Below are 23,261 nucleotides of genomic sequence, written 5' to 3'. Positions count from 1 at the left end.
GCTTGCTCCCAGCACCTCACTTCCGAGAGCTCTTCAACTTCCACAACGTGCAATATCTATTATCTAAGATCCCTCACTAAAGGGGCAACAGAGACTTCAAATTAAAAAGATCCCTAACTCCGAACGAGAAACCCTAGACCCTTGTCCCGGCCATTGAAGCACGTGTTTTGCCCGGGGCATAAGGGACGCGGTGGCTTTACGCCATCCTCACCTTCCTCCGGCATACCATCTGCATTCTGCTGAGAGTTCCAAAACTCTAACTGATATAGCCTACGAGGATTCTATTGCAGTTACCAAATATACCTCAAAAACAAACCAAACTGGGTCATTATAATTGGCATAAGCTGCTTCAACACAATAAATGTAAACATCCACCATCACCACTACTTGGAATAACTGCAAATGTAGCTGTCTAGCAATTGGAGTGGCAAGAAAAACAAGTGTATAAAGCAATCGGATCGTTTTTCCGATGGAGCAGATCCAAGTTCAGAACCACCAGCTTAGCGAACAATAAATTTTACGAGATTGGTTTATAAAACAGGAAAGATACCAAGTTTAAACAACAGACGTGAAAGTCGCCAAGGTGACCCTAAAAAGGAACACTGCATATCCTCCTCCCTCCATTAGAGAATGCATCGCTTCTTGATGGGTTCTGCAAACACGATACACTATCTCCTCTGCTCAATTGTAAACCATGTATTTTGGTGTCGCACTGAACTTCTGATACCCCTTTATGACTTTGTTGACTGCGTCGAGGAAGTCCTTCTCTGTTGCTGTCTTCCTTCGAGCTCTTATGGCATACATCCCAGCTTCCGTGCACACACTCCTAATATCAGCTCCTGTGAAAGAGAACCATGTCACAAAATTGAAGTCCAGTAATACAAAGTCATGATAAGAGGCATGTAGCAGGTCAGATCACAAACAGGTAGACCATAGGAGCACAATCAAACATAGCAATGAAGATGCAAATCACAACATTCTCACCTTAGGTTACCGTAATAAAGCTGAGGATGCAAATGATAGCAACATCAGATCAAACTAACAATAAGAATCAGGAGGACGACTAGGTAACAATGGCAATTTGCTTATCAGTGGTACAGAAAGCATCCTTACCCGTTGAATTTGGGCATAGACGAGCCAACAGTTCGAACCGAATGTCCCTTTCACAATTCATCGTTCTTGTATGGATCTTGAAGATCTGCGTCCTACTCTCCAAGTCAGGGAGGCCGAACTCGACCTTCCTATCCAACCGTCCTGGCCGCAGTAGCGCTGGGTCCAGTGTGTCAGGCCTGAAAAAAAGATCCAATAAAGCCCATGAGGTGTTAATATAATAAAAAAGAAACCAAATATAGACCGCTTAAACTGCAAAACAAATACACGAACAAACCTGTTTGTCGCCATCAAGACTTTAATGTTCCCACGAGCATCGAAGCCATCCAACTGATTCACAATTTCCAGCATAGTCCGCTGAACTTCATTATCTCCACCCACACCATCGTCAAACCTCGCTCCTCCAATCGCATCTACTTCATCAAAAAAGACAATACAGGCCTTCTTTGAGCGTGCCATCTAAAAACAAAACAGACATGGTTAGAAGATAGAGTAACAGAAAAACAGTACTCCAAATAAGGCTTTCTAGCCAAAATGGTCCCTAAAATTTGTTGAACTCTTCATTTTGGTCCTTGAGATTTGAAATCAATAGAAGTGGTCCCTGAGATTATCCACCATCAATCATTTTGGTGAATAATTATGTTAAATAAGGATCAACGTGACAAAATTACCCTCAATATAATAAACAATAGGCTAAAACAATTTTGAAAAAAATTGAGGGTATTTCTGTTGTTTTATCCTTATTTTATGGAAATTTTTCACAGAATGACCAAAATAATTGATTATGGACAAACTCAAGGACCAATTCTATTGATTTCAAATCTCAGGTACCACAATGAGGAGTTATGCAAATCTCAAGGACCATTTTGGCTAAAAAGCCCTCCAAATAATTCCAAGTTAAATCAATATGGGTAAACCATGCAATTATTTCTAACCTGGAACAGCTCTCTGACCATCCGAGCCCCCTCACCAACGTATTTTTGAACAAGCTCACTCCCAATCACACGAATGAAGCAAGCATCAGTTCTATTCGCAACAGCCCTGGCCAGAAGAGTTTTGCCAGTTCCTGGAGGACCATAACAGAGGACGCCCTTAGGCGGATCGATCCCAAGCTTCACAAATTTCTCGGGGTGAAGCATAGGCAGCTCAACAACCTAAGACAAATGATCAAGTATATATGCACACTGTTAAGTTTATCCTAATACCAAAACGGTAGATATTCATACATACCATAGGAGACAAATGAACAGCGTAAAGAGAAATGGTTAAATCTATACGTACTTCTCGCATCTTTTCAATCTGCTCCTTACATCCACCCACATCATTATATGTCACATCTGGCTTCTCTTCCACAGTCATCATGGTCACACTTGGATCAATTTTTGGAGGCAAAGGAATCTGAATTTGATACTTGTTCCTATCAACCCTGCAGTGACAAACAAAAGGTTAACTAGAAAGACACTAAATTGTAAACACACACAAGCCTCCAACAATAATCACTAAAAACTTGCTAAAGACATGAGCACGTGATAAAACACAGCACTAATTGCAATCCTAAGAGACTTAACATATTCATCACTGCAAACCAATGTTTTAAAAGGCTCGCCTCAGGGCACGCCTAGGCGTCCTCTGAGGCTGGGCGTGAGGGTTGCCGCCTCTGTTTTGAGGGAGTGGGCAGAAGGCTTTGCCGGAGCCACCTAGGCACGCCTCATGGGTGATTTTGGGTAGGGTTTTAACTGCCTCATACCTCTTCCTTGCACTATCGTCTCTTTGCTTTTTTTTCTGATTTTATATAATGGATGTGTGTGCTGTCTGCATGCATTGTTATATGTGTGCTCATTGAACTTTTCATCCTCTATTATATATATATATAATATAATATAATATAATATAATACATGTATATATATGTGTGTGTATATATTTATAATACATGTGTGTGCTCAGGATGATTATTGATTAATAATCTTTTTTTTTTTTTAATATAATATATGTGTATGCTCAATGTATATATTAAAAAATTTAGGTCCTGTGAGGCCTCGGACGCCTCGCCCACTCCTCACGCTTTTAATACATTGCTGCAAACACAAATATGGAATACAATAGCACAACATAATAAAACATGGTGCTGCAAAGAGCTGAGATGCGAGCATGCACAATTGTAAACACACAAATTTGATAATGTTCCTATCAAACTCTGCAGTGGCCAACTAATGGATAACCAGAAAGACACTACAATTGTAAACATACACAAGCCTCCAAATATACTATAATCTTGCTAAAGACATGAGCACGTGATTAAACACAGCACTAATTGCAATCCTAAGAGAACTAACATATCCATCACTGCAAACACAAATATGGAATGCTATAGCATAATATAATTAAACAAGGTGACAAGCAAATAGCTGATATGCAATTATGCAATGAAGGTCCAAATCTGCATCACTGTAATAAATTACTATCCCCATTTCTTAAAAACTTCACTACTGCAGAAAATTCTTTTAAGATGTTTTTGGTGGTGCGTGGCTTACCAACTATTATCAAGCATAACATTACGTACTGCATCCTAAACCAGCGATGCTCATGGAAATAATCCAATAAGAGTTAACAAAAATGGAAATCTATCAGAGTTCAAAAAATAGGAGGGCCTACCCCACACGCATGCCTTCTTCTATATCCGTTGGGGAAACCTTGTCACCCAGACCCACAACAAACTGCAATGAAATTATCCAAAGCATTAAGAATGGAACAAGAAAATCAACAGATCAAAGATTGAAAAACGGAGCAAAAGTAAAAACAAATAGCTGTATGAAAAAAATTGATGAAAAAAGAGGCTAGACCTTTGCAATTTGTTTGACATTAATGACATATTTAGCATCCTCGGAATTGGGATTGATAATCTTCGTACATCTAGCCACCTGGTTTCAAGAAATCAATCAAAACCTATCACATTATAACACAAATCAATGAGTGTATAGTTGCGCGTGTAACCAAACTGAACCGAACCTGAAGAGGCTGTTCCTCCTGCATCATCTGCTTGTCCGAAACGAGATCATACTGACTGGGTGCAGCTAACCCAGTATCGGATTCCTTAATACCTGTATAAGCAATCAAATTTAACCCAACCCATCCACAAAGCTAACAACCCACAACAACAACTTTCGAAATTGGGGTCACACATCGAGCAAAGAAGCTACATACCGCGCAAATCATTGACCTTTTTAGCCAGATCCTTTACTTCTTTCTCTGCTTGTTTAATATGCTTTGAATACGGTCCTAACCCCTGCATATTCCATTATATCCCCACAACCATTATTCACTAAATCAATAAAAAAAAAAATTTAGGGTTTTGGGTGAATATGAAATCGGTGGTGGGATTTAGGGTTTGTGGAAAAAGAATTCAGTTGAAGAACTCACATAGGTCTTCATGATGACGATGTCATCCTCGTCGAGGGGTCTAGGGTTCTTCTCATCCTTGATGTCTTCTGGTTCTGGCGCCATCGGGGAGTTTAGACAGAGAAAGTAGAGAGAGGAGTAGAAGTTGGGATTTGGGACTGTGCTCTGGTAAAATACATATAGAGGCTGGTCTATGTATAAAGCCAGAATTTGTACATTGCTCTTATTCCGTTTTCTTTTTTCTTTTTCTTTTTTTTTTTATTTATTTTGTTTTCCAGTACAATTTTTTTGTTAAGTTATCATTTTTTACCTGTTTGTCTTTGTTTTTTTTTAATATTTTGGATTTTGATTGTGAAGAAAATAAAAAGGCATTTTCGACCTTTTAGAAAACTTCATTTATTTAGACTTATCATTTTATTTACTTAGGTATCAACCCTTTATATAAAGGAATCTTCATTTTTTGAAAAAATAACAATTAGGTATCGGGTTCACAATTTCAAAGATATAAACAATGCATTTTGTAAGTCTCGATTAAGTTATGATCTTTTACCGTCCATTCAACACTGTTACGAGGAAAATGCCCCGTTTGGATCGCATACTCCACCATCTTCTCGAACTCTCTCTCGCAGCTCCTCCGTTGTTCCCCGTTTGGCTGGCTTTCAGAAACTAAAGCACCGCTGCCATTCTTCTTGCTCAAAAACAAGAGATCACAATTCCATATTTCTTTCCGCCAGCTTTCGAGCTTTGCATTCACGAAATCCGTTTCGGAGTGCCCCATTCCTAAGTATTGTTTTAAACTCCCACAATACAATAACAACAACAAAATCTTATCGCGCTAAGGAGGATCGATGGTTTAAACTCACAATAAGTAAACAAAAGCCTCTTATTTCGGATTTCAAATTTTATACCAGAAAAAATGATTGACATTATATAAGACCAGTAAAACAATCATAGCCAAGATTTCCATCCTCAAAATTCAAAATTTACTCGGACTTGGGCCAAATGTTCAACAAATGTTGAAAGAAAACGATGAAACTACTTTCTCCAATAGAATGTGAGTTGCATTTCATATGGAAAACAAAAGCAACAACGTAACTACGTCGAGCCCCTGTACTTTAAAACATCATTCGTGTTCAAATCGAAGGTTTTGCAGATATCTAATATCGCACATTCTTTGAGACCCTCACGCTCGCCTCCATAACGAAGAAGTTCCTCAAGCGCTTTCGATGGCTGCAAAACCTATTTTCATTGAGGAACCAAACAAGAAATTAGTAAAATGGCAGAAAACTGAATGCCAGTATGTTTGACAGGGATCAATGTGCGTGATATTAGATATTATATGCATTTGCAAAAATGGTGTGTTTGTGTGTGTAAAAGCAAAGGTTGCATCTGCCTCCGGGACCGGGAGAGTCTGAACATGCGTATCCTCACATTTGACATACCAAGTGTCAATTAGATCTCGTACGGACAGGGTACCCAAAACTTACAAGTAATGGTTTGACAGCATTTTGTGATTAAACCAGTAAAACTTACTAGACTCGTACAACTAATCAAAAACCGGAAGATGGCTCAAGTTGTCATCCACAACAAAAGTAGGTTACAGAAGACGAAACCCTAAAAAGTTTCAATTGTGCAAACGTGATAAACGCTCTTGGAAATTAGGTTTATCCAACACAAACAACTACTTACTTAAACGGATGCAGTAAAACAAAGAAAATTGCAATAATATATTCCAGTACGGAATTCTTTTAGGACTGCTGTCACAGACCATTGAAAATCAATCCCGTTGTCTCTAATTGCAGAACATCATAAAATAACTTACGTAAGGAGAATCGAATATCTCTTTGCTTCCATGCTGACAGTCAATATGCTCATTTTCATTTCCATCAGTAGTGGAACTTGGTGTCACAGAGCTATCTGAGACTAGCTGAAGGAGTTTCTCGCTTCCCTAAAACATCAACATAAACAAAAACAATAAAGAACATTAACATATCGCATATTGAAATATTAGCAAATACATAATGGAACAACCAGGACATAAGTGGTAGATACAAATTTCTTCCGCTGAGTGTTAACTCGTTTGCTAATTTATTTTACATAAGAAATCAGACTACAAATAGTTTCATCTTTGAAAACACTGTATGGAACGAACCTTGAGGGCTCGCCAATGAGAATAAGTACGGAATAAACACCAGAAGAAGGGAATATTAGGCAAAGGCAAAACCTGCATAGAATTCAAATAAATCAAGAATGTGAATTTTGTTGATCTGGCAAAAGGAAATGTATATTGAGAAGTGCAAAAGAATTAAAGGATCCACATATTGAACAAATTCAGAGTAAAATCAGAGTTGAAAACTAGAGTTAACATATACGTACAGTAAATGCAGATGTCAGAGGAAGCAACGTAACTGAACCATATAAATACTTTTTGTGTATGACAGATCCCCTGATAATCAGATAAAACTTCATATCAGTAAAGTTTGATCTCATAACAAGCACCAAATGTACCACAACATAAAGGAGCTTTAGGTGACTATGTTCCGTAAGGTTTATCATTCAACACAAATTTCATATTACTCGCTCAATGTTACATCATGCAAAGAAACACAAACTTCTGTTTCTTCAAAATCTAGGCAAGAGAATACCTCATGGCAATATGCCGTAGCCTCCTACGCACAAGTCGTGCATTTAAGCTGCAAAACCCTAACATATGATCAGCACACCAAAACTTAAGAATATCACAGAAAGAAAAGTATAAATAAAACTAGAAGATCAAATGTTTATTCTTGTTCACACTTCCACATCCACCGAGAACAACATGTTTCAATTGAACATTACTTAGTGTGCATTGTCCAGACTCTCCAGAGTTGTGATTGGGAATAGGTTCTAAGTTGAAATGCTAAGTATTTATTCCCATAAGCCTATCTAATAGAGAAAGCACCGCATAACTTCTGTTAAGTCCTCTCTATCAACTTTACTTGAAACAAAATTTCAGACCATCGTGGGCTGTAGCATTTGCTGTTAAAATTAAATTGTTATCTTTCCAAATAGCAATGAATGAATAAACCGAGCTGTTCTATATATTTGACTACTGGTTTTGTTTTCTGTACAAATCCAACAGAAGTGGAGGAAGAAGTTAAAAACGATAGCCATTTTAAAAAGCACATTTGCAAGTGAAAGAAACAGGAGGAAACCTGGACGGGTATTTAACTTCAACACCTGTGACCTCAGTAGAGATCGATTTCAGGAAAATCTCAGACGGCTTAACACGAGCCAACAGCTTCAATCCCAATCTACACCATTAAAAAATTGCTCAAGTTAAAAACACAGGAACAACTTCGAGTGGTGATATGAAATGAAACCGCCAAAATGTGTTGAGTGAGTTTATGGTTTCATTTACCCATGAAGCTTGTTCTTAAAACTTCCCTGAGGCGACTTCTCCAGACCGATCCAAGCTCGGTTCATCTACTTGCAGAAAAAAAAAAAAACCATTACTTCCAAACAGATACAAGACAACCCAAGTCAAAAATAAAGCAGCAAGATTAACAATAGGAAAATAGGTTTTGCTATGGACCTTGGTAGAGACGAAATCGATGAGGAGCTCAGCGTTGGCAGCTAAAGGATTGGCAATGGCCTTGTCATTGGCATTGGACTTGTACTTTTTCCAGAGGTCTTTGAGAGTTGAAGGAGTTTGAGAGGCAGAGGCAGATGCAGAGTCTGAAACCAAAGGCTCAATGGATCTGCTGAAGCACCAGTTCCTCCCTTTTACCGGAAAAACTATCACTCTCGCTCTCATCCTTCCCAATTCCCACAAAGAATATGAACCCTAATTTTTATACAGATTTTGTTTTGGTGATCATTCAGCACACAAAAATTACCAACAAGAGTTTTTTTTTTTTCCTTAATTAACAATAAAAAAATTGAATCTTTGATTTGGGTTTTTGTTTTTGATTAAAATAAATCAATGGAATTGGTATATTCCAAGAAGGAGACGAAGAATCATTGAATCTTCATTTTCCACAGGTTTTTAATACTAAAATTAACCAAAATTTTGTTTCAATCACAGACTAAATCAACGGAGTGGAGGAACAGAAATACAAATATTTCAAATGAGATCGACAAATTAAATAAATATATTTGATGACGATGACACAATTCTGCAATGTAAGAGTTTTAGGATTGAAGGTTTTGAGAAAAAAACGAAAGGAAAAGCTAAACAACTAACCAGCTGGGAAGTGACGAACACCAAATACTGAGTCACGAGTTACGAGTCACGAGTCACGGAGAGTGAAGGAAAGAGTACGGACGGTACCGGGAAGAGGAGAAGAGGTGCCATGGCTGCGTGTGTGTTCGTGAAGTTTGTAGATTTTGTGATTGTGAGGGAGAAGCAAGTTGAAATTGAAGGTGACTCAGCTCTCCTCCGCCTCGTCTTTCCACGTGCGCTATAAACTGTGAAATCTCTAGTTGAAATTAACTTTTGAACTTCGTAAAAAAAAAGAAAAAAATTGTTATTAGCATTTTAAAAATCTAATTTTACGTTCTAAACTTTCTATATTAGAAAAGAAAAATATAATTATGAGAAGTATATAATGAGATTTTTGAAGTGTCAATAACACTTCCCAAAAAAAAAAAAAACCTTACTTTTGAATTATTTTTCAGATTAGCTTTTTAACCAAAATAGTTCTTAAAATTGGTATAACTCCTCACTTTGGTCTCTAAAATTTTAAATCAATAGAATTGGTTTCTGAGTTTTTCCACAATCAATCGTTTTGGTCATTTTATGAAAAATCTCCATAAAATAATAGTAAATGCTAATCATAGCCATATTCTTCATTGATTTATAACTTTTCTCGTCCTAAGTAAATATACATGTCATGCTTTTGTTTGCTTACCAAAGGTTGGAGCGGTGAGTGACGGATTTGGCTGGTGACTAAATTACCACCTCACTCCAATATCCCTGCTTTTATTTTCTTATCCAATTTGGCAGCTGCTTGGATTCCAATTCCAATTCCAAATTCTAATTCGAGTGTTCCAATTTTGTTTAATCTCAAATTGAACTGGCATCCATGATTTTGATACGAAACTGCTGCTATGTCATAATTAATCACATCTTTTTTGCTGTCACAAGTTTCTTTTAAGCCAAGTTAATGACGAAAATTCGACAAATTAGTCATTGCAGTGTGCCTGTTATACTCTGGAGAAATACCAACACTAGGACATAAATAAAAGTGGGTGTGTTTGACAACCCCCAACAGTTTCAAGCGTTTTTCGCATCAATGGACGGTTAGATCTAGACGAAACCATTGTACATGACGGTCCAAAGGATTCTACAGCACAATGTATGCAAATACAATGATGCATCGTAGAGTTTTTGCAGTTTCAACACTTTATACGCAAGCACCGTGTGCATACATCTACTCATTTATCATTGAGCAAAAAGAGAAAGAAAATGAGGTAGGCAAAACAAATCTCATTTTCTAAATGCAGATGCCGATATCATACACTAATATACATGTCAATTAATTTCAGGGTAAACCTACAACTAATCAGAAAGCATACGACGTACGCAGGTTTAACCACAAAGAATAACAACAATCATCAAACAATGAATATACTATTTCTTCATTCGTTCTCTGCTATAAAGTTCGGATCTTCACCTTGGCAGAGGTATTCATCACACAATGATGCTGATCCCCAATCCTTCCGGAGCCTCAAGATATCCTCCGTGAAGGTGGATCCAGATGCTCCAATGAAAACACTTGACATTGCACATATCGTCTTATCCAGCATAGCTTCTACCTGCAAAACATGATCAAAGGCATATAAGCTACATGGATCTTAAGCAGTGGCGATACACTGTATACTAACCGAATGCACCCTAATTCAACCATAGAATGTTAAAATGATAGCATAATCTACCTGAGCATCCCCCTCGATACCGTGTCTGTATAATAAAGCATCCCATTTTTCAGCTGAATTTCGTGCAGGCCGTTTAACAAGTGGTACAGTCTTTCCATTCACCACAACTAGTGACTGCAACAAACCAGTTTCACTTTCAGCCGCGTCTGTCGAAAGATATATGACTGCTGGATTTGCCCTTTGTGCCACCCGAGTGATGCAATCCGCAGCTTGGGGAATGGGGTAAAAGCAACTTGGCTGTTTATTATTGCTGGAAAATAAGGAAGGAATTTAGAGGCAATAAACAAATACATCCCAACAAAAAATTCTACTAGCGTGCACCCAATCTTTTAATGCCACAATTCACAAGACACAGATTATGAAAAGCACACCGTAATTGGACTATATACTAATGCATTGATATCACACTCTGAATTAACAAGTGACAACCAAAGCCCTCACATTGATCTCCCTAAAAAGACCAACTGTTTCAACGTTAAGTCCAGTAAAGTTGGGTAATTTATAGCCAATGGTTTTGCACTTTTGATGCCTAGAGATCACATCATTTAAAGTTGGAAGCATGTTCAGATTTATCCATTCCAGAAGAGTCTAGGAATGTTTATGCAATATCACAGCTACCTCTAAGTAAACCAAAATGCTCGATTATCTATGTACTCTAAGGCCTCGTTTGTTAGAGAGGATTGGCTTGAGTAGGACTATTCACTATATTAAAGTTATTTTAAAGGCACAAATTCCTTAGTTTGTCCAAGTTGAAAGTTAGTCATGAAGAATAGTTGTCCCTTTTAATCCTACCATTGGACACATAAGGAAGTTATCATCTATTTCTTCCTTTAAAATGCTTCCAATATGGTGAATAGTCCTACCAAAGCCAATCCTCTCTATCAAACGAGGCCTAAGTTTCTACTCTATCTACATTTATGGTTGAAAAACAATCAGGTGCAAGAGAATGTACCAGAACTTCAAAAACCCATGTCGCCGAAAATGAAGCGCTACAAAGTTCTTCCCAAGGAATGTCTGAATAAAACGCTGGGCAGTAAGCATTATTAGCCTACTCGGTTCGATCAGAGTCTTGCATTTGTGAGCAAGAGGACCTCCGGGCTGCATCACCCACTCCTGCTCCAAATCAGCAAAGAAAACATCCCCAATTGCAATAACATCATCATTGCTCGAAAATTTCGACTGAACATCTTGCACAGTCCTCTTGGTTGGCTTCTTCACGTCTTCAGCCCAAGCCGACTCGAGCTTATTCATCGAGACCCCAGCTCCCTTCAGCTTCTTCACATGCTCATTGTCAACATAGCAAGGCTTCGGATGCGCAAAATAGCAGATAAACTTATCAATATGGATGTGATTCTTCTTCTTCTCAGCGAATTCTTCAAATGTAACCACAACCGTTCTGCCCAAGCATTTGTTAATGTGCTCAATGTCCAGCACCCTGCTGAACTGGTAATCCACTTTGTGGCTGGGAATCACCAGGACCCGGTTCAGCAATGCGGCGAAGAACATGTGCTTCTCCAAGCAGATCAAATGGTTCGACATTTGACCGGAAACGCAAATGGCGAAAAGATACTTGTTGGAATTGGGTTTCCATTCAATTGTTCTTCTCTGGGAGAATTGTTGGTCCACAGCTCGACAGCGATCGCCGAGAGTCGGGTTTTCAAAATCTCCGAAATCCCGGAAATCCGGCTCCGTGGAGTTTCCGGTGCGGTGGGCAGATAGGAGGACTTGCTGGATGTCTCTGTTGATTGAAATCTGACGGAGGACGGCGGATTTGAGATCGTCAAGGAGCGGGATTTGGGCGGAATCGGAGTGATTGGAAGTGGAATTAGTAGAATTAGTGGGATTGGGGAGTGTTTGATTCCAGAGATTGAAGAGGCTTACCTGCTGCTGCTTAAGCAAGTAGAGGGCGCGGAGCTCGGACTCCCGGAGCTTACCGGAGGCGGAGTCATAGGGGGAGGAGGAGAAGTTTCCGGCGGTGAAGAGGAGGGCTTTTATGTCGGTAACGAAGAAGAGGATGATGACGAAGGTAGGGACGAAGATGGCGAGGACGACGAAGGATCGCTTGTTGAAGAGGTCGCCGAGCTTGAGGGACGAGAAGCGGCGTCGTAATTGGTGGTGGTTGTAGCTGCGATTGTTGCTGTTGCTGTCGATGTCGTCGTAGTCGTCGGCGATGTGGAAAGCGGCGGCGGCGGTGGATCGAGGCGTGGGGAGCTTTCTGTCGTTTTGGTCAATTAGGTTTTGGCGATCATCGTCGTCCTCGGACGACGAGGATAGTCTGTTCATTTTGGGAGGTGCTTTTGGCTTTTCGGGGAAGCGGCAATGTGGAATGTCTGTGGCGGTGTGACAGTTGGACTGGCGGTTGGAAAAAGCGCTTTCTTGTTGGTGTTTTGAGCTGTGTCTGTGAGACTATCGGATGAGGGAGGGACTGGGATGTGGGAGGAAATTGATGGAGTGAGTGAAACACGGAGGAGAGGGGGAAGCCGGAGGCCCAGTGGTGGAGGAATGTGGGGTGGAGCTGTCAATGGAGAGTGTCGGTAGACGAAAGTGACAACTTACCGGCCCACTAAGGAGGTTGATGTTGGTTTGTCTAAAGCCCATTCAACAAGCCCACTATTTGTGTGCGATTTGGTGGTAGTTTGGTAGGGGAATGTTTATTTGCAAAAAGAAATTGGTAGGAGAATATTTGAAATTACTTTTAAAAGAGGTTTAAAAAAAAAAAAAGAGCTAGAGATTTCAATGTAAAACTAATGCGTAATATGAGGAGTAACTGAAGCATGTCCAAGAAAGATAGTAATTGGGTCGCAAACTAAAGATAGTAATTTGTTATGTCATGTCCAAGAGGGTAACCTAATTACTAAATTAAAGAATTAAAAATAATTTTGTAAATATACAAGGTAAGTTGCTACTTTTTAAAATTAACAAATTGAGTTTTGCAATATATATCTTATTTGCTAGCAAAAAAAATATATATATATTATTCGAAATATATATCTTATTTGCTAGCAATATATATCTTATTGTTTAGTAAAGCGTTTAAAAATAAAATTTAGGCTTCAAAAGATAAGATGAAGTTAAAATATTAATAATATTTAAGCAAGTGGTCATTTATCATAGTTGTGGAAAAATGTTGAGTTCTTGCATAACAGCTTGGGTTCAAACTCAGTTAGTGACTAATTTAACATCTAATATAACAAAATATATCGTTTGACAAAAAAAAAAAAGATATTGATATTTTAAAGTGAAAGAGTTAGCTGAAGAGTGGATTGGAGTGCCCCCATTTTAAAGTAGCACAAAAGTGTCAAATGAGTTAGCAAAGGACACGTTTTAAAAAAAAAAAGTTTTGGTAACTTTTTTGAAGATGCTCTAACCTCTAATCAATGTGATATTCATTCTCAACATGCTCCCTCCTATGTGACAAATTTTCAAGCATAACATGTGGACAACATAAACGGAGTGTCATAGAGCACACGTGTCTATTGGGCTTCACACGTGAGGCAACTTGCTCTGAAGAAGTTGAGATTCCACCATAAAACCAATTGGCAATATGAAGAGTAACTCAACTTATATAAGTCTGTGCAAAATTTCTTCCTCATCAATATGAAATAAATTCTCAACAAAAACACATTTTAATAGGGAAACGTTTAAGAAACACATATCAGGTAATTCTTCAAAAAATACTTTCAATTGCCTCTCTAAAAATCACTTGAATTCTAAATTTCTAATAAAAGAAATTCATGCGTTTATAATAAAGGAGTGTTTCATACGCATGCAATTCCAACTATCCCCACATTTTTTTAATGCAATTTACAACAATAATTATTATTGATCATCTTAAAAAGTAGGGAAGTACCCCAAAACGAGACAATTTCTTAATCTTGTGATAGAAATAGGACATTTCAAATATGCACACAACATATGCACACGCCATTCACAAAAATCAGACAGAAATAGGATTTTTCCTACACCTTGAAATGATCAAATTGTCCTCCCATATAAATGAGTTATCCAAAAATTTGATACTTCATTTCTCATTTTGTAGAGAGAGAAACAGAGATGAGAGAGTTCTCTCGCCCAATTCCAATTCAAAGAACCCTAACTCACCCATCTTCTTCATCCAAGCTTTCTCTCTCTCTCTCTCTCTCTCTCTCCTTCCCTCTCTCTCTCTCTCTCCTCGCTCTACATTTCGAATATGCACAAGAGCTCTCTCTAACCCCCCATCTTCTTTGATTTTTACCTTTTCATTTGTGGTTTTGTGAACTGGGTTTGCTTAATTTTGCTTTTTGATTGATGGATTTTTGGAGTTGAAGTGATTGGTTTGGTGTTTCTTGGAGGAGACCTAAATACTTCAATTTTGATATTTTATTTTTTTATCTTTTCTCTGATTTATATGTGGGTTTTCATTTCTTCTGTATTCTCCCTCCCTCCGCTTCCTCTCGATCCAAATTTACAAGCACTAAAATAGGGTTTGGCTTTTGCTGCAATTAAATGAAAAAACATATTAAAGGTCAGTTGCCTTTTGGAGGAGAGATAAATTTGAGGGAAAAGAGAGAAATTAGAGTGGAAAAAAGGAATAGCGAAGGACATGGACGAAATTATTTCACGTACTCGTTCGCTCTCTTCGTATTAAGCTTGCTTATAAACTGTATGTATATGACATGTACACGACTTGCACATGACATGCATATGTTTGCTCATAGATATGAGCTAAACAAAAAAAATTTGTGAAATTGTGAAATTTTTTCCGTAATATGCATGTGTTTTGCATATGATGTGCATGGTTACATCTTAATATGAGAAGCAGGAATGTTCACTAGTTATGATGTATGTATGTTGTGCCCTGAAATTTAGCAAGCATGACCACAACCTAGTTGGCCTCGGCCAAAAAATAAATTAAGAAAAAGCTTAGAGAACGTTAAGGATCATGCGTGTCCATGAAATAATGACAACGAGTATCATATTTTCCATGTGCACCGTTAAGTGGTGATGTACGTAACAAGACTTTTCAAACTACTATTGTAACCTTATATACGTAACAATTGTGTTTTAATTGTATCCATTATACCAATAGGTTGTCGTTAAAGTTTCTCATTAATACGAAAAACAGCTCATTGCTTTACAGTTTTGTGCATATCATGTGCATGTATTGTACATATCATGTGAAAGTAGTGCGCATATAGTGTATATGGTGGTGACATCACCGGTGTTGATGTTATTTTTCTGATTTTGAAAAGAGAGCTATGAGATCTGGATTTTTGGCTTGGCTTAGATCTGTGAGCATATTATGTGAATGTCGAGTACAAAGAATGAGTAAATCCTAAAAAATTCATCCAACAAAACACCAACATTTAATGATTGGGCTTTGTTCCCACCATCGATGCGAGTCCAGTGGTGGTGATCTCGAGCCTCGGTTGTTTGCAGTTTTGTCGAAAAATGGCCGCAAAACTCTCGACCTAGTTGAGTTTTGATCCCAAAGATCGAGGATGAGATTCGTGACAAGGCTAGGTGTTTTGAACTCACAAGGACGAGATGAAATTGATGGTGGCTTTGATTTGGATGGTGTTGGTCGAGCTGACAATACACCATGTCTGCACAGTAAGAAGGGGAGAAATATTGCGTGAGGGAGAAAGTGAAAGAAGAGAGAGACAAGGAAAGAGAGAGGAGAGAAAAATCAGAAAATGAGATAAAATAATTCATTTATATATAGATATTTTAATAATTTCAATTTTATGTATGACTGATTTATTTTTTTTTATTTCAATATTAAGAAATTATCTCATTTGGAGATATTTCCTTAAAAGTATCCTCCAACACTTTGTATTCACGTAAAAGAAATTCTGGATAGCAGGAAATAGCGAGTTCCAGCATTTTCTCCACGTTTCAATAATTTCAAACAGTGTGACACGTTTCACTAGAGGAAATGTGGCGGCCAAGGTGAATGACATGTGTCAAATGCTCCCATTTGTTCATGACTCGTGGTTTCTTAGATTTCCAGTTTCTACCAGAAGAATGAATAGTTGAGAAAAAGGACCTAGCATTAGCAAAGCAAAGGATTTTTGTAGAAAACAATGAAGCAGCACCAGGGAAGGCTAGTGTTTGGATAGTGGTCAAGAGCCGGAGGCATTACTAGCACTACTGCACAAGGTTGGCCAAACACGGCGGAGCTGCTGCCGTTGCGTTTTATGACAGCCAAAGCGCCCAACCGCGCCGCCGTTCATGGACATAGGCTGCCCATCCCTCGTGTTGTTGATGTACGTTATGCTACGTTTCTTGTTCCTAATCTAACGGGCAACCGTTCTTTAATGCACATGATTGTTCTTTAGTAATGAGCCGACTTCCTGCACATAATTTCTCTTTCATTGTTTGTTTTCTTGACCGCTTGAGGGCTTGCTATATGTACCTTGCCCTTGGCAAATTTAGCCCTGATTTAATTTAGATTCTTTTTGGCCCTTGGTTGGAGATAAATTTTGCACAAATTCGGGCTAAATATGGCCTACAGTCCTAAGTTGGAGATGACCTTATAAGTCCTTGAGGTTAACTTTTAATGTGGACAAGCCTTCATATTTTCACACTTATTATTGTGTCGGTAAATTTTAAGGTTAATACGTCAACAATTGAGTGACGTGAAGTTCGTAGTTGGCCTTCACATATAGGTTAGTCAACTCTTAGAGAAAGTTGAGAAAGTTGGAGTTTTCATCTGAAAAATTGAAGTTTAGAAAGTTTGAGTTTTCATCTCAAAAACAGGTGAAGTTTGGAAAGTTGGAAGTTCCATCCCAAAATCAATTAGCAGTGCGACAATACGTAGCTCAACTCCTTATAATCACATCCAAGATTCTTTTGACTCTCAAATCTTTCAACAATCCTTCATATCCTCATATGTTTACAGATATTTTATAGCATGAGCCATGACATGAAGGTTTTGATGGTCATAACAGCATATGTATGCACCTCTATCATAGCTGAGAAGGTGAAAAGCTTTAAATGTTTTGAGAATCCCCAGTCTTTGATGTTTGATGTCTGATGGGGGTCTCTGTTTGTGATTGTGTAGGAGGAAGAAGTAGAGAAGGTGATAGAGAAAGGGAAAGAGGAGAAAGAAGAAAAGAGGCAGGAGGTGGAGAAGGCCGTCGACTCCAAAATCAACCGCAGCCGCTCCGAAGGTGACACCTGCCCTCCTGAGACTACTGCTTCTAGTTAGTTAATCTTCCATCACAATCATAAACCATTTGTGTTTTTTGTTGTAATTTACTCGTGCTTTTATTTGTGTGTTTGCACAATTTATGATCCAACATAATGCGCCAAAGAAAAGAGCTTGCTGTCTATGATTATGTTTGGCAACTCGGATTGGATTAAGACGTATGATAAGGAATTGGATAGGATTAGGAATTTAGGAGGTAGGATTAGAATGCATTGGATGATGATCACTTGGATTGGAGAGGCTAGCGTTAACCTAGCCTTTCCAATCCAATTGTATTTCGTGCTCACAATCTGAGTGTTGAAAAATTGGGGCCATTCACTATTTGGTAAAACTAATTTACTTTCAGTATAATGGTGCTGAGAATTGAGAGAGAAGCCCCCAGAAACTCTAATACAGTACTTCTTTCAGTATTATATATAACAATCATTGTCGACGAGTAAGTATTAGCTCTATGTGAGAACAGCAGTAGCCAAATTTGATGACTCGACGGATGAACACAGCAACTGCTGTTTGGTGGAAGCCGATATGACCAAAGACATCATCTCAAAACTTGAGAATCTTGAGGGAGAACAGCTGCAGTACAGTATGTACTGTTTCCTTTCTTAGCATTAAGCTGCTTCTCCTACCTCAACAAGCCTCCCGCGAATCCACCTTTTAGTAGCGCCGGTCACTGGTTTGCAAGGTGTTTCCTCTTCTCTGGATTGAACTTTCGTCCCATTGAGTTGAAGGTTCTTGCTGCGCTCACCGTCCCCATTTGGTTCTAACTGGTTGGGTTCATTTCTCAAATCCGATTGCTTTATTAGCTCCTCAAAACCAAACGGAGGCAAACCATAGCCACTGGTGCTCGGTCGGGAAAGGTCCTCTTCACTATTTAGCATATCCTCCAACGGGGCAGGGTCCTCGAGAACGTTAAGCATGTCCTGCAATGGGGAAAGGTCCTCTTCGGCATCTACCATATACTCCGATGTGAAGTTGCCGAAGCTGGAGTCCTCGTTTGTACTCGATAAGGTTTTCGTGCCATTTGTCTTTACATTACCCGCTTCAATCTGACCTGCAACCGTGGTGCATGGTTCTTCCTCACCCTTAGTAATCATTTCATATGATGCAAATATGGGGTCTTCATTCTCATGGGGGGACAAAGCTCGGATGCCATTTGCCCTTCCACTGTCTACTTCTGTCAGTTCCTCAACCCCAGTATGTGCCTCCTTTTCGTCCTGAGTAATCGCTTCATTTGATGCAACTGAAGGGTCTTCATTCTCGAACGAAGAAATCTTTGCCGTCTCAACAGATTCAAGGAACTGAATTGCCTCAGCTATAAGCTGTCGGGTTTCAACGAGGGAAGCTCGAGCAACAGCGCTCTTTGTTGCAGCAACCTCAATGGCCATAGCTGCCTTCTCAGCTTCCGCAATCAATAACCTGCAAAGTACCACCACAACTGATGAAACCGCCACCAAACAAGGGGAGATATGATTTTGCAGGCTAGTGAATTCCATGCAAGGAGTGCATAGAGTTTTCAAACCAATCAGTACACAAAATAAGCTTACCTAGCTCTTTCTATGGCTTCAGTTTTTTCGGTTTCAGCAGCTGCTCTTTGTGCTCTGATATTCTTTATCATCTCCATCTTAGAACTCGCGAGAGGATCCTTGTACATGGGTGCGTTACCTCTCAACCTCAGTCGTTGCTTTTGGATTTTAATCTCGCCACTAGAGATACTGTTTTTCTCACTAACCTTTTTCTTTGCAGGTACCCTTCTCGCGGACTCTGTACTACCACTTGGCTTCTTCGTTGGCTTTCTTTCGGGTCCATATGATGCATCATAATATTTAGCCAAGGCAGAGCAAACACGGCTGCGATAATTCTGATGCACAAATTACATGAGGAAAATACAGCTTAAAGAAAACAAGGCTCAGGTTCATACTACTCTTACTAAACATGTAATAACATAGGTCATTTAGGCACTTATGTACACCATTGAACACAATTTATATAGCGATGAAAACTCTATCGGAACCAAAGCCGATGATTTGATTAATAACGATAAGACCTCTCCAAGATTACCATATTTGCACTTACAGGGTCGTTCCATTTTGCAGAGATTGCTTGTGAAATCTTCCTTCTTTGCTCAAGAGACTTGGGTGCTCTCTTGCTTCCTTTTGGCCTACGCATAATTTTCCTTTGCTCAACCCTCTCTATATACTCCTCTGTAAGCTTTTCATCTAAGATCTTGTAGATATCCCATTGCAGTTCCTCTTCACCGTCGTATCCTTGTCTAGAGGCTTCAGCAATTAAGTTCTGCCAGTCATAGCAGCAATGTTCCTGCAATGAAAGCTTCTCACGCCGTTTTTGCCACCCGATTCGCACTCCAAGCCCGATTTTAACTCTCGTCTCTTCACTACATGGTCAATGAAAAGAAAATATGTAACTGAAACTTATAATCTCAGGCTTCTGGTTTAGTATGTAGAACGCTGGAAACCAAGTAGAAAAAAGGCTATCCGGAAACGGTACTTAAAGTCCTTATAAACAGAACAATGCAATACCCACCTTTGAGCATGTCCAAGGTTCACCAACTTCATTTTGACCTGCATAGCCAAATATTGTTACCTCCATCTCATAAAAACACATAACCTGTGCATCCTCATAAACCAAACATTGTTGGCAATACGCCAATAACATATCCTTTCGATTGGATACAAATTTACGAGTATATGCTTTAAATTAGGTACCCGGTCAAGCATTAGCAAGGTGATCCTTCAGTTAACAAGACAATTAGTTTGGACACAGACCAGCTAACCTGCCCATTTGAAAGCAGAAGAGCTGCAAGATATTTATGTACTTGGGGAAGAGTTATCAGATTCAACTACTTAGCACTATTATTTCCATTACAACGAAAAACTAAGATCAGCGGTAAATAGAGCCGAATTAGGAAGAAGCTCAAGAGATGCATCTTCGTCATTTCATAATGAACTGACTGAAGATAATGCCGAAGTTTCGAATGTAGCTCTAGCTGCTCTAATGTAAATGTTATTCTACAGGCATTAAGATCATTCTATGAGAACATGCAAATTCTTCTTACATGACATCACCTTAGGATTCTGCATTGCAAACCTTGTTCTCTCTTTGATCAGCTGAAGGGTTTCTGCAATATTTGTACTAATATTTAGTGTACGGTAAGCAAAATGGATACAGATAGGTAAAGCAAAAGGCAGACTGGATAGGCATATCAGTACCAGGACTGTGCTTTCGGCCTTTGTTCCATGGCGTGCTCCCTTTATTAGCATTAGAAATCCTCAATCGCCTTAACTTCTCCCTATCATCCAGTTCTTCGGAATCATCACTGGAAGGCTCGAGCTGACCTGCGCAGCGACTGGACTCCCTGCCCAGCTCTGAACCGTCGTAACCCATGTTTGCATTCTCATTCTGAACCAAACTTCTGGATTCAAGAGTAGCAACTGCCATGATCCGGAGACTACCCTTTGGGACGTTAATGCGCCCCAAGTTGAAGTTCAATTTTATCGATATATGAGAGAGTTTCCAAGCAGATGACAGTTTCTTGTCATTTCCAAAGGCGAATGGACTTGAAATTACATTACCATAAACAGGGGTTTGAGCCCTGAGTGTACGGAGATGATTTTGGAAGGCAGGCTGTGCAGCAGCAATCTCTGCTGAAAAGTACAGGCATATATGAGATATCCTCAAAGCTTCAACAACAATTATCAGCAAGAGGATCATTCCTTCAACAATTCGACATTTTTTATACACACACATAAGTCCGAATTCTTTAACGAAAACCTTGTTTGGTGTCCAGGATTGGATGATAGACATATGTTGAAGGAAGAAAAGATGTCAAGTTCCAAACTTTTTCTAAGTTGAAGGTAAAAGATGGATTGGATTAGTCATGGAGGAAACTTGTCCCTCCTTATCCAACCATTCATCTGGGCATTGGAAGGGATTAGATTCCTTCATTACTACTCCATCTTCTACCATTTCTGACAGAAAATAAAGTATCTTCTACCTTCTGCTTGGACAAAATTTGAAATTGTCATCCATTTCTTCATTCGACATACACTCAAACCAGTGAGCAATCAAATCAAATCCAATCACTGACACCAAACGAGGCCAAAGGGTTGTTGGGCAACTCATGAAACTAAAGTCCACATATTACCAAGTCTATGCATGAAGTTCAGTCCCTTGACAATTGAACACCCAACACACACACATATTGAAAAAGTTGTATGGAGGTCCTTGAACTTAAAACAATGGGTTTTCTAAAACTACTTAAAACATACTAAAAAAAAAGAAAAAAACAAAAAACACAAAAAGAAAAAAGAGATTAAATTTGATTACCAAGTGAAGGCATGGAAGCTCATCCAGCCAATTTCAAACTCAGCAGCAACAGTTCAGCAGAGACAGACAGCACAGCCAGCATTTGAGGAAGAACTTACCGAACCAGAAAAGCAGAAATCCCGAAAATCATAAAATCAGAAGCAGAAAAGTGAGGTGGGGTTTTGGGAAGGAGAAACACAGACTCTGCCACTGCGAGAGCCACACAGAGACGCACGCAAAGATACCACGCTCTGATAACGGTGGCAGCAGAGATGGATAACGATGGGGTTTCAAACTTAAATGCAGCCCACTTTGATATTTTTTGATGTGGAGATTTCCCTGAGGCCTTTAGGCTTCTGGGTTCTCATATTTTTACGTGGGCTTTGTAATTTTATACGAAAGCGGGCTTTTGTGTTTATTGACAATGTTAGAGGACTTGTTGATTTCTCCCGAACTTGCGAGGAGTTGCAAATTTCCTTCTTAAATCTTAATTTTAGTCATTTATCTCTTTGAATTTTTACAATTAGTCAATTTTTCTGATGACTTTAAATTTTAGAATTTTCCACCCAATTTTCTATTCATTTTGGTCACATGACAAACGTTTGAGGGCATTAAATTATTATTACTAATGTGGATAGTAGGTTGCTTTTTCTTCTTCCTCTTCTGCTAGTTTACTCCGTACATTTTCTGTTTGAATTAGCTATGAGAGTCCAATTAGCAGCTGCAAAGTATTGACTTTACGCCCAATTTACCAAAAATAAAAATATCTTTTTGTCCTCATACAATTGCCATGGATGGAAATCTTTAAAATCTAACAATTGGGGGAAATTAGCCATTTACATAAGTTAAGGGTTAATCGGCTAAAATTAAAGTTTAGATGGAAATTTGATAGCTCCATACAAGTTCGGAAAGTAAATCGACAAATATGTCATAATGTTATCACCCAATAGAATTGCCAAATTTTCAATTCAGGCCTCCTAAAGTGATAAGTTTTGCTCAATTATTAGTTTGAACCAAAGAGGATTCTGGATTGGCTGAATTGTTAGAATAGTATACCAAATATGGTTAGCATGGAATTACGTTGCTTCCCACTTTATTTGTAATAGTTGAACTACTGAAAAAATTAATGTATATAACTATAACACCACGTGACATGTCGATTTTGTGTTACTAACTCACCCAAGTTATACTTCATGGGGTGTAATTTAGAATTATTATTAATGAATGAACATACGTAATTATTGGCAATGCCGCATTAGGGCCAATGTATGTAGTTGCCCCTACCTTTTTATTGCTACACACAAAATTGCCCAGTTTTT

At 38.8% G+C, this 23,261-nt stretch overlaps 4 protein-coding genes and 1 long non-coding RNA gene across 6 annotated transcripts; 1 reads left to right on the top strand and 4 right to left on the bottom strand.

Annotated features, from left to right (window-relative positions):
• Nucleotides 1–362: 362 nt before the first annotated feature.
• On the bottom strand, nucleotides 363–4,691 carry LOC125471782 (26S proteasome regulatory subunit 7). Its single transcript, XM_048572534.1, has 10 exons — nucleotides 4,530–4,691; nucleotides 4,314–4,395; nucleotides 4,119–4,210; nucleotides 3,953–4,030; nucleotides 3,765–3,826; nucleotides 2,392–2,536; nucleotides 2,046–2,264; nucleotides 1,388–1,569; nucleotides 1,114–1,289; nucleotides 363–839 (listed from the first exon to the last, which is right to left on the bottom strand). Exons 1-10 carry the CDS (start codon nucleotides 4,611–4,613, stop codon nucleotides 682–684), a joined length of 1,278 nt encoding a protein of 425 aa, XP_048428491.1. The 5' UTR covers nucleotides 4,614–4,691; the 3' UTR covers nucleotides 363–681.
• A 777-nt stretch (nucleotides 4,692–5,468) lies between these two features.
• LOC125471783 lies at nucleotides 5,469–8,929 on the bottom strand. Its single transcript, XM_048572535.1, has 9 exons — nucleotides 8,734–8,929; nucleotides 8,083–8,334; nucleotides 7,909–7,973; nucleotides 7,703–7,801; nucleotides 7,154–7,201; nucleotides 6,885–6,954; nucleotides 6,661–6,732; nucleotides 6,331–6,456; nucleotides 5,469–5,747 (listed from the first exon to the last, which is right to left on the bottom strand). Exons 2-9 carry the CDS (start codon nucleotides 8,302–8,304, stop codon nucleotides 5,604–5,606), a joined length of 846 nt encoding a protein of 281 aa, XP_048428492.1. The 5' UTR covers nucleotides 8,305–8,334; nucleotides 8,734–8,929; the 3' UTR covers nucleotides 5,469–5,603.
• Nucleotides 8,930–9,958: 1,029 nt separating this feature from the next.
• LOC125471785 (O-fucosyltransferase 36-like) lies at nucleotides 9,959–12,900 on the bottom strand. The gene is made up of 3 exons (XM_048572536.1): nucleotides 11,380–12,900; nucleotides 10,428–10,677; nucleotides 9,959–10,307 (listed from the first exon to the last, which is right to left on the bottom strand). The coding sequence occupies exons 1-3, from the start codon at nucleotides 12,708–12,710 to the stop codon at nucleotides 10,131–10,133; spliced, it is 1,758 nt and encodes a 585-aa protein (XP_048428493.1). The 5' UTR covers nucleotides 12,711–12,900; the 3' UTR covers nucleotides 9,959–10,130.
• Nucleotides 12,901–16,292: 3,392 nt separating this feature from the next.
• LOC125471777 lies at nucleotides 16,293–17,741 on the top strand. Its single transcript, XR_007253875.1, has 2 exons — nucleotides 16,293–16,675; nucleotides 17,473–17,741. It is a non-coding gene; the product is annotated as an uncharacterized LOC125471777 (long non-coding RNA).
• Nucleotides 17,742–17,938: 197 nt separating this feature from the next.
• LOC125471776 lies at nucleotides 17,939–22,259 on the bottom strand. 2 transcript variants are annotated; one of them, XM_048572524.1, is made up of 7 exons: nucleotides 21,964–22,259; nucleotides 20,847–21,281; nucleotides 20,703–20,755; nucleotides 20,161–20,198; nucleotides 19,693–20,011; nucleotides 19,164–19,477; nucleotides 17,939–19,035 (listed from the first exon to the last, which is right to left on the bottom strand). In XM_048572524.1, the coding sequence occupies exons 1-7, from the start codon at nucleotides 21,974–21,976 to the stop codon at nucleotides 18,228–18,230; spliced, it is 1,980 nt and encodes a 659-aa protein (XP_048428481.1). In that variant the 5' UTR covers nucleotides 21,977–22,259; the 3' UTR covers nucleotides 17,939–18,227. The 2 variants fall into 2 exon arrangements, with proteins under 2 accessions (XP_048428481.1, XP_048428482.1); XM_048572525.1 differs by having other exon boundaries at nucleotides 20,847–21,278.
• Nucleotides 22,260–23,261: the final 1,002 nt, after the last annotated feature.

Source organism: the organism of the source record quoted next, unplaced genomic scaffold (assembly GCF_019419815.1).
Source record: "Pyrus x bretschneideri cultivar Hongxiangsu unplaced genomic scaffold, Pyrus_bretschneideri_v1 Contig61, whole genome shotgun sequence".
Lineage (NCBI taxonomy): Eukaryota > Viridiplantae > Streptophyta > Magnoliopsida > Rosales > Rosaceae > Pyrus > Pyrus x bretschneideri.
The sequence above is the reverse complement of the archived record's forward strand: the minus strand, read 5'-3'. Positions and strand labels throughout refer to the sequence as shown.

Excerpts from the sequence above, each read along its gene's own strand:
- LOC125471782 (XM_048572534.1), bottom strand. The coding sequence starts at position 4,613 with ATGGCGCCAGAACCAGAAGACATCAAGGATGAGAAGAACCCTAGACCC. Across the intron at positions 1,570-2,045 it reads TGGTCAGAGAGCTGTTCCAG|ATGGCACGCTCAAAGAAGGC; the intron begins GTTAGAAATAAT and ends TTTTGTTTTTAG. Across the intron at positions 840-1,113 it reads TCTATGCCCAAATTCAACGG|GAGCTGATATTAGGAGTGTG; the intron begins GTAAGGATGCTT and ends TCTCTTTCACAG.
- LOC125471783 (XM_048572535.1), bottom strand. The coding sequence starts at position 8,304 with ATGAGAGCGAGAGTGATAGTTTTTCCGGTAAAAGGGAGGAACTGGTGC. Across the intron at positions 7,974-8,082 it reads TCGATTTCGTCTCTACCAAG|ATGAACCGAGCTTGGATCGG; the intron begins GTCCATAGCAAA and ends TTCTGCAAGTAG. Across the intron at positions 6,457-6,660 it reads CTCATTGGCGAGCCCTCAAG|GGAAGCGAGAAACTCCTTCA; the intron begins GTTCGTTCCATA and ends TTGATGTTTTAG.
- LOC125471785 (XM_048572536.1), bottom strand. The coding sequence starts at position 12,710 with ATGAACAGACTATCCTCGTCGTCCGAGGACGACGATGATCGCCAAAAC. Across the intron at positions 10,678-11,379 it reads CATGGGTTTTTGAAGTTCTG|CAATAATAAACAGCCAAGTT; the intron begins GTACATTCTCTT and ends CTTATTTTCCAG. Across the intron at positions 10,308-10,427 it reads GTATCGAGGGGGATGCTCAG|GTAGAAGCTATGCTGGATAA; the intron begins GTAGATTATGCT and ends CATGTTTTGCAG.
- LOC125471776 (XM_048572524.1), bottom strand. Across the intron at positions 20,012-20,160 it reads AACCTTGGACATGCTCAAAG|TGAAGAGACGAGAGTTAAAA; the intron begins GTGGGTATTGCA and ends TTGACCATGTAG. Across the intron at positions 19,478-19,692 it reads CTGCAAAATGGAACGACCCT|AATTATCGCAGCCGTGTTTG; the intron begins GTAAGTGCAAAT and ends TTTGTGCATCAG.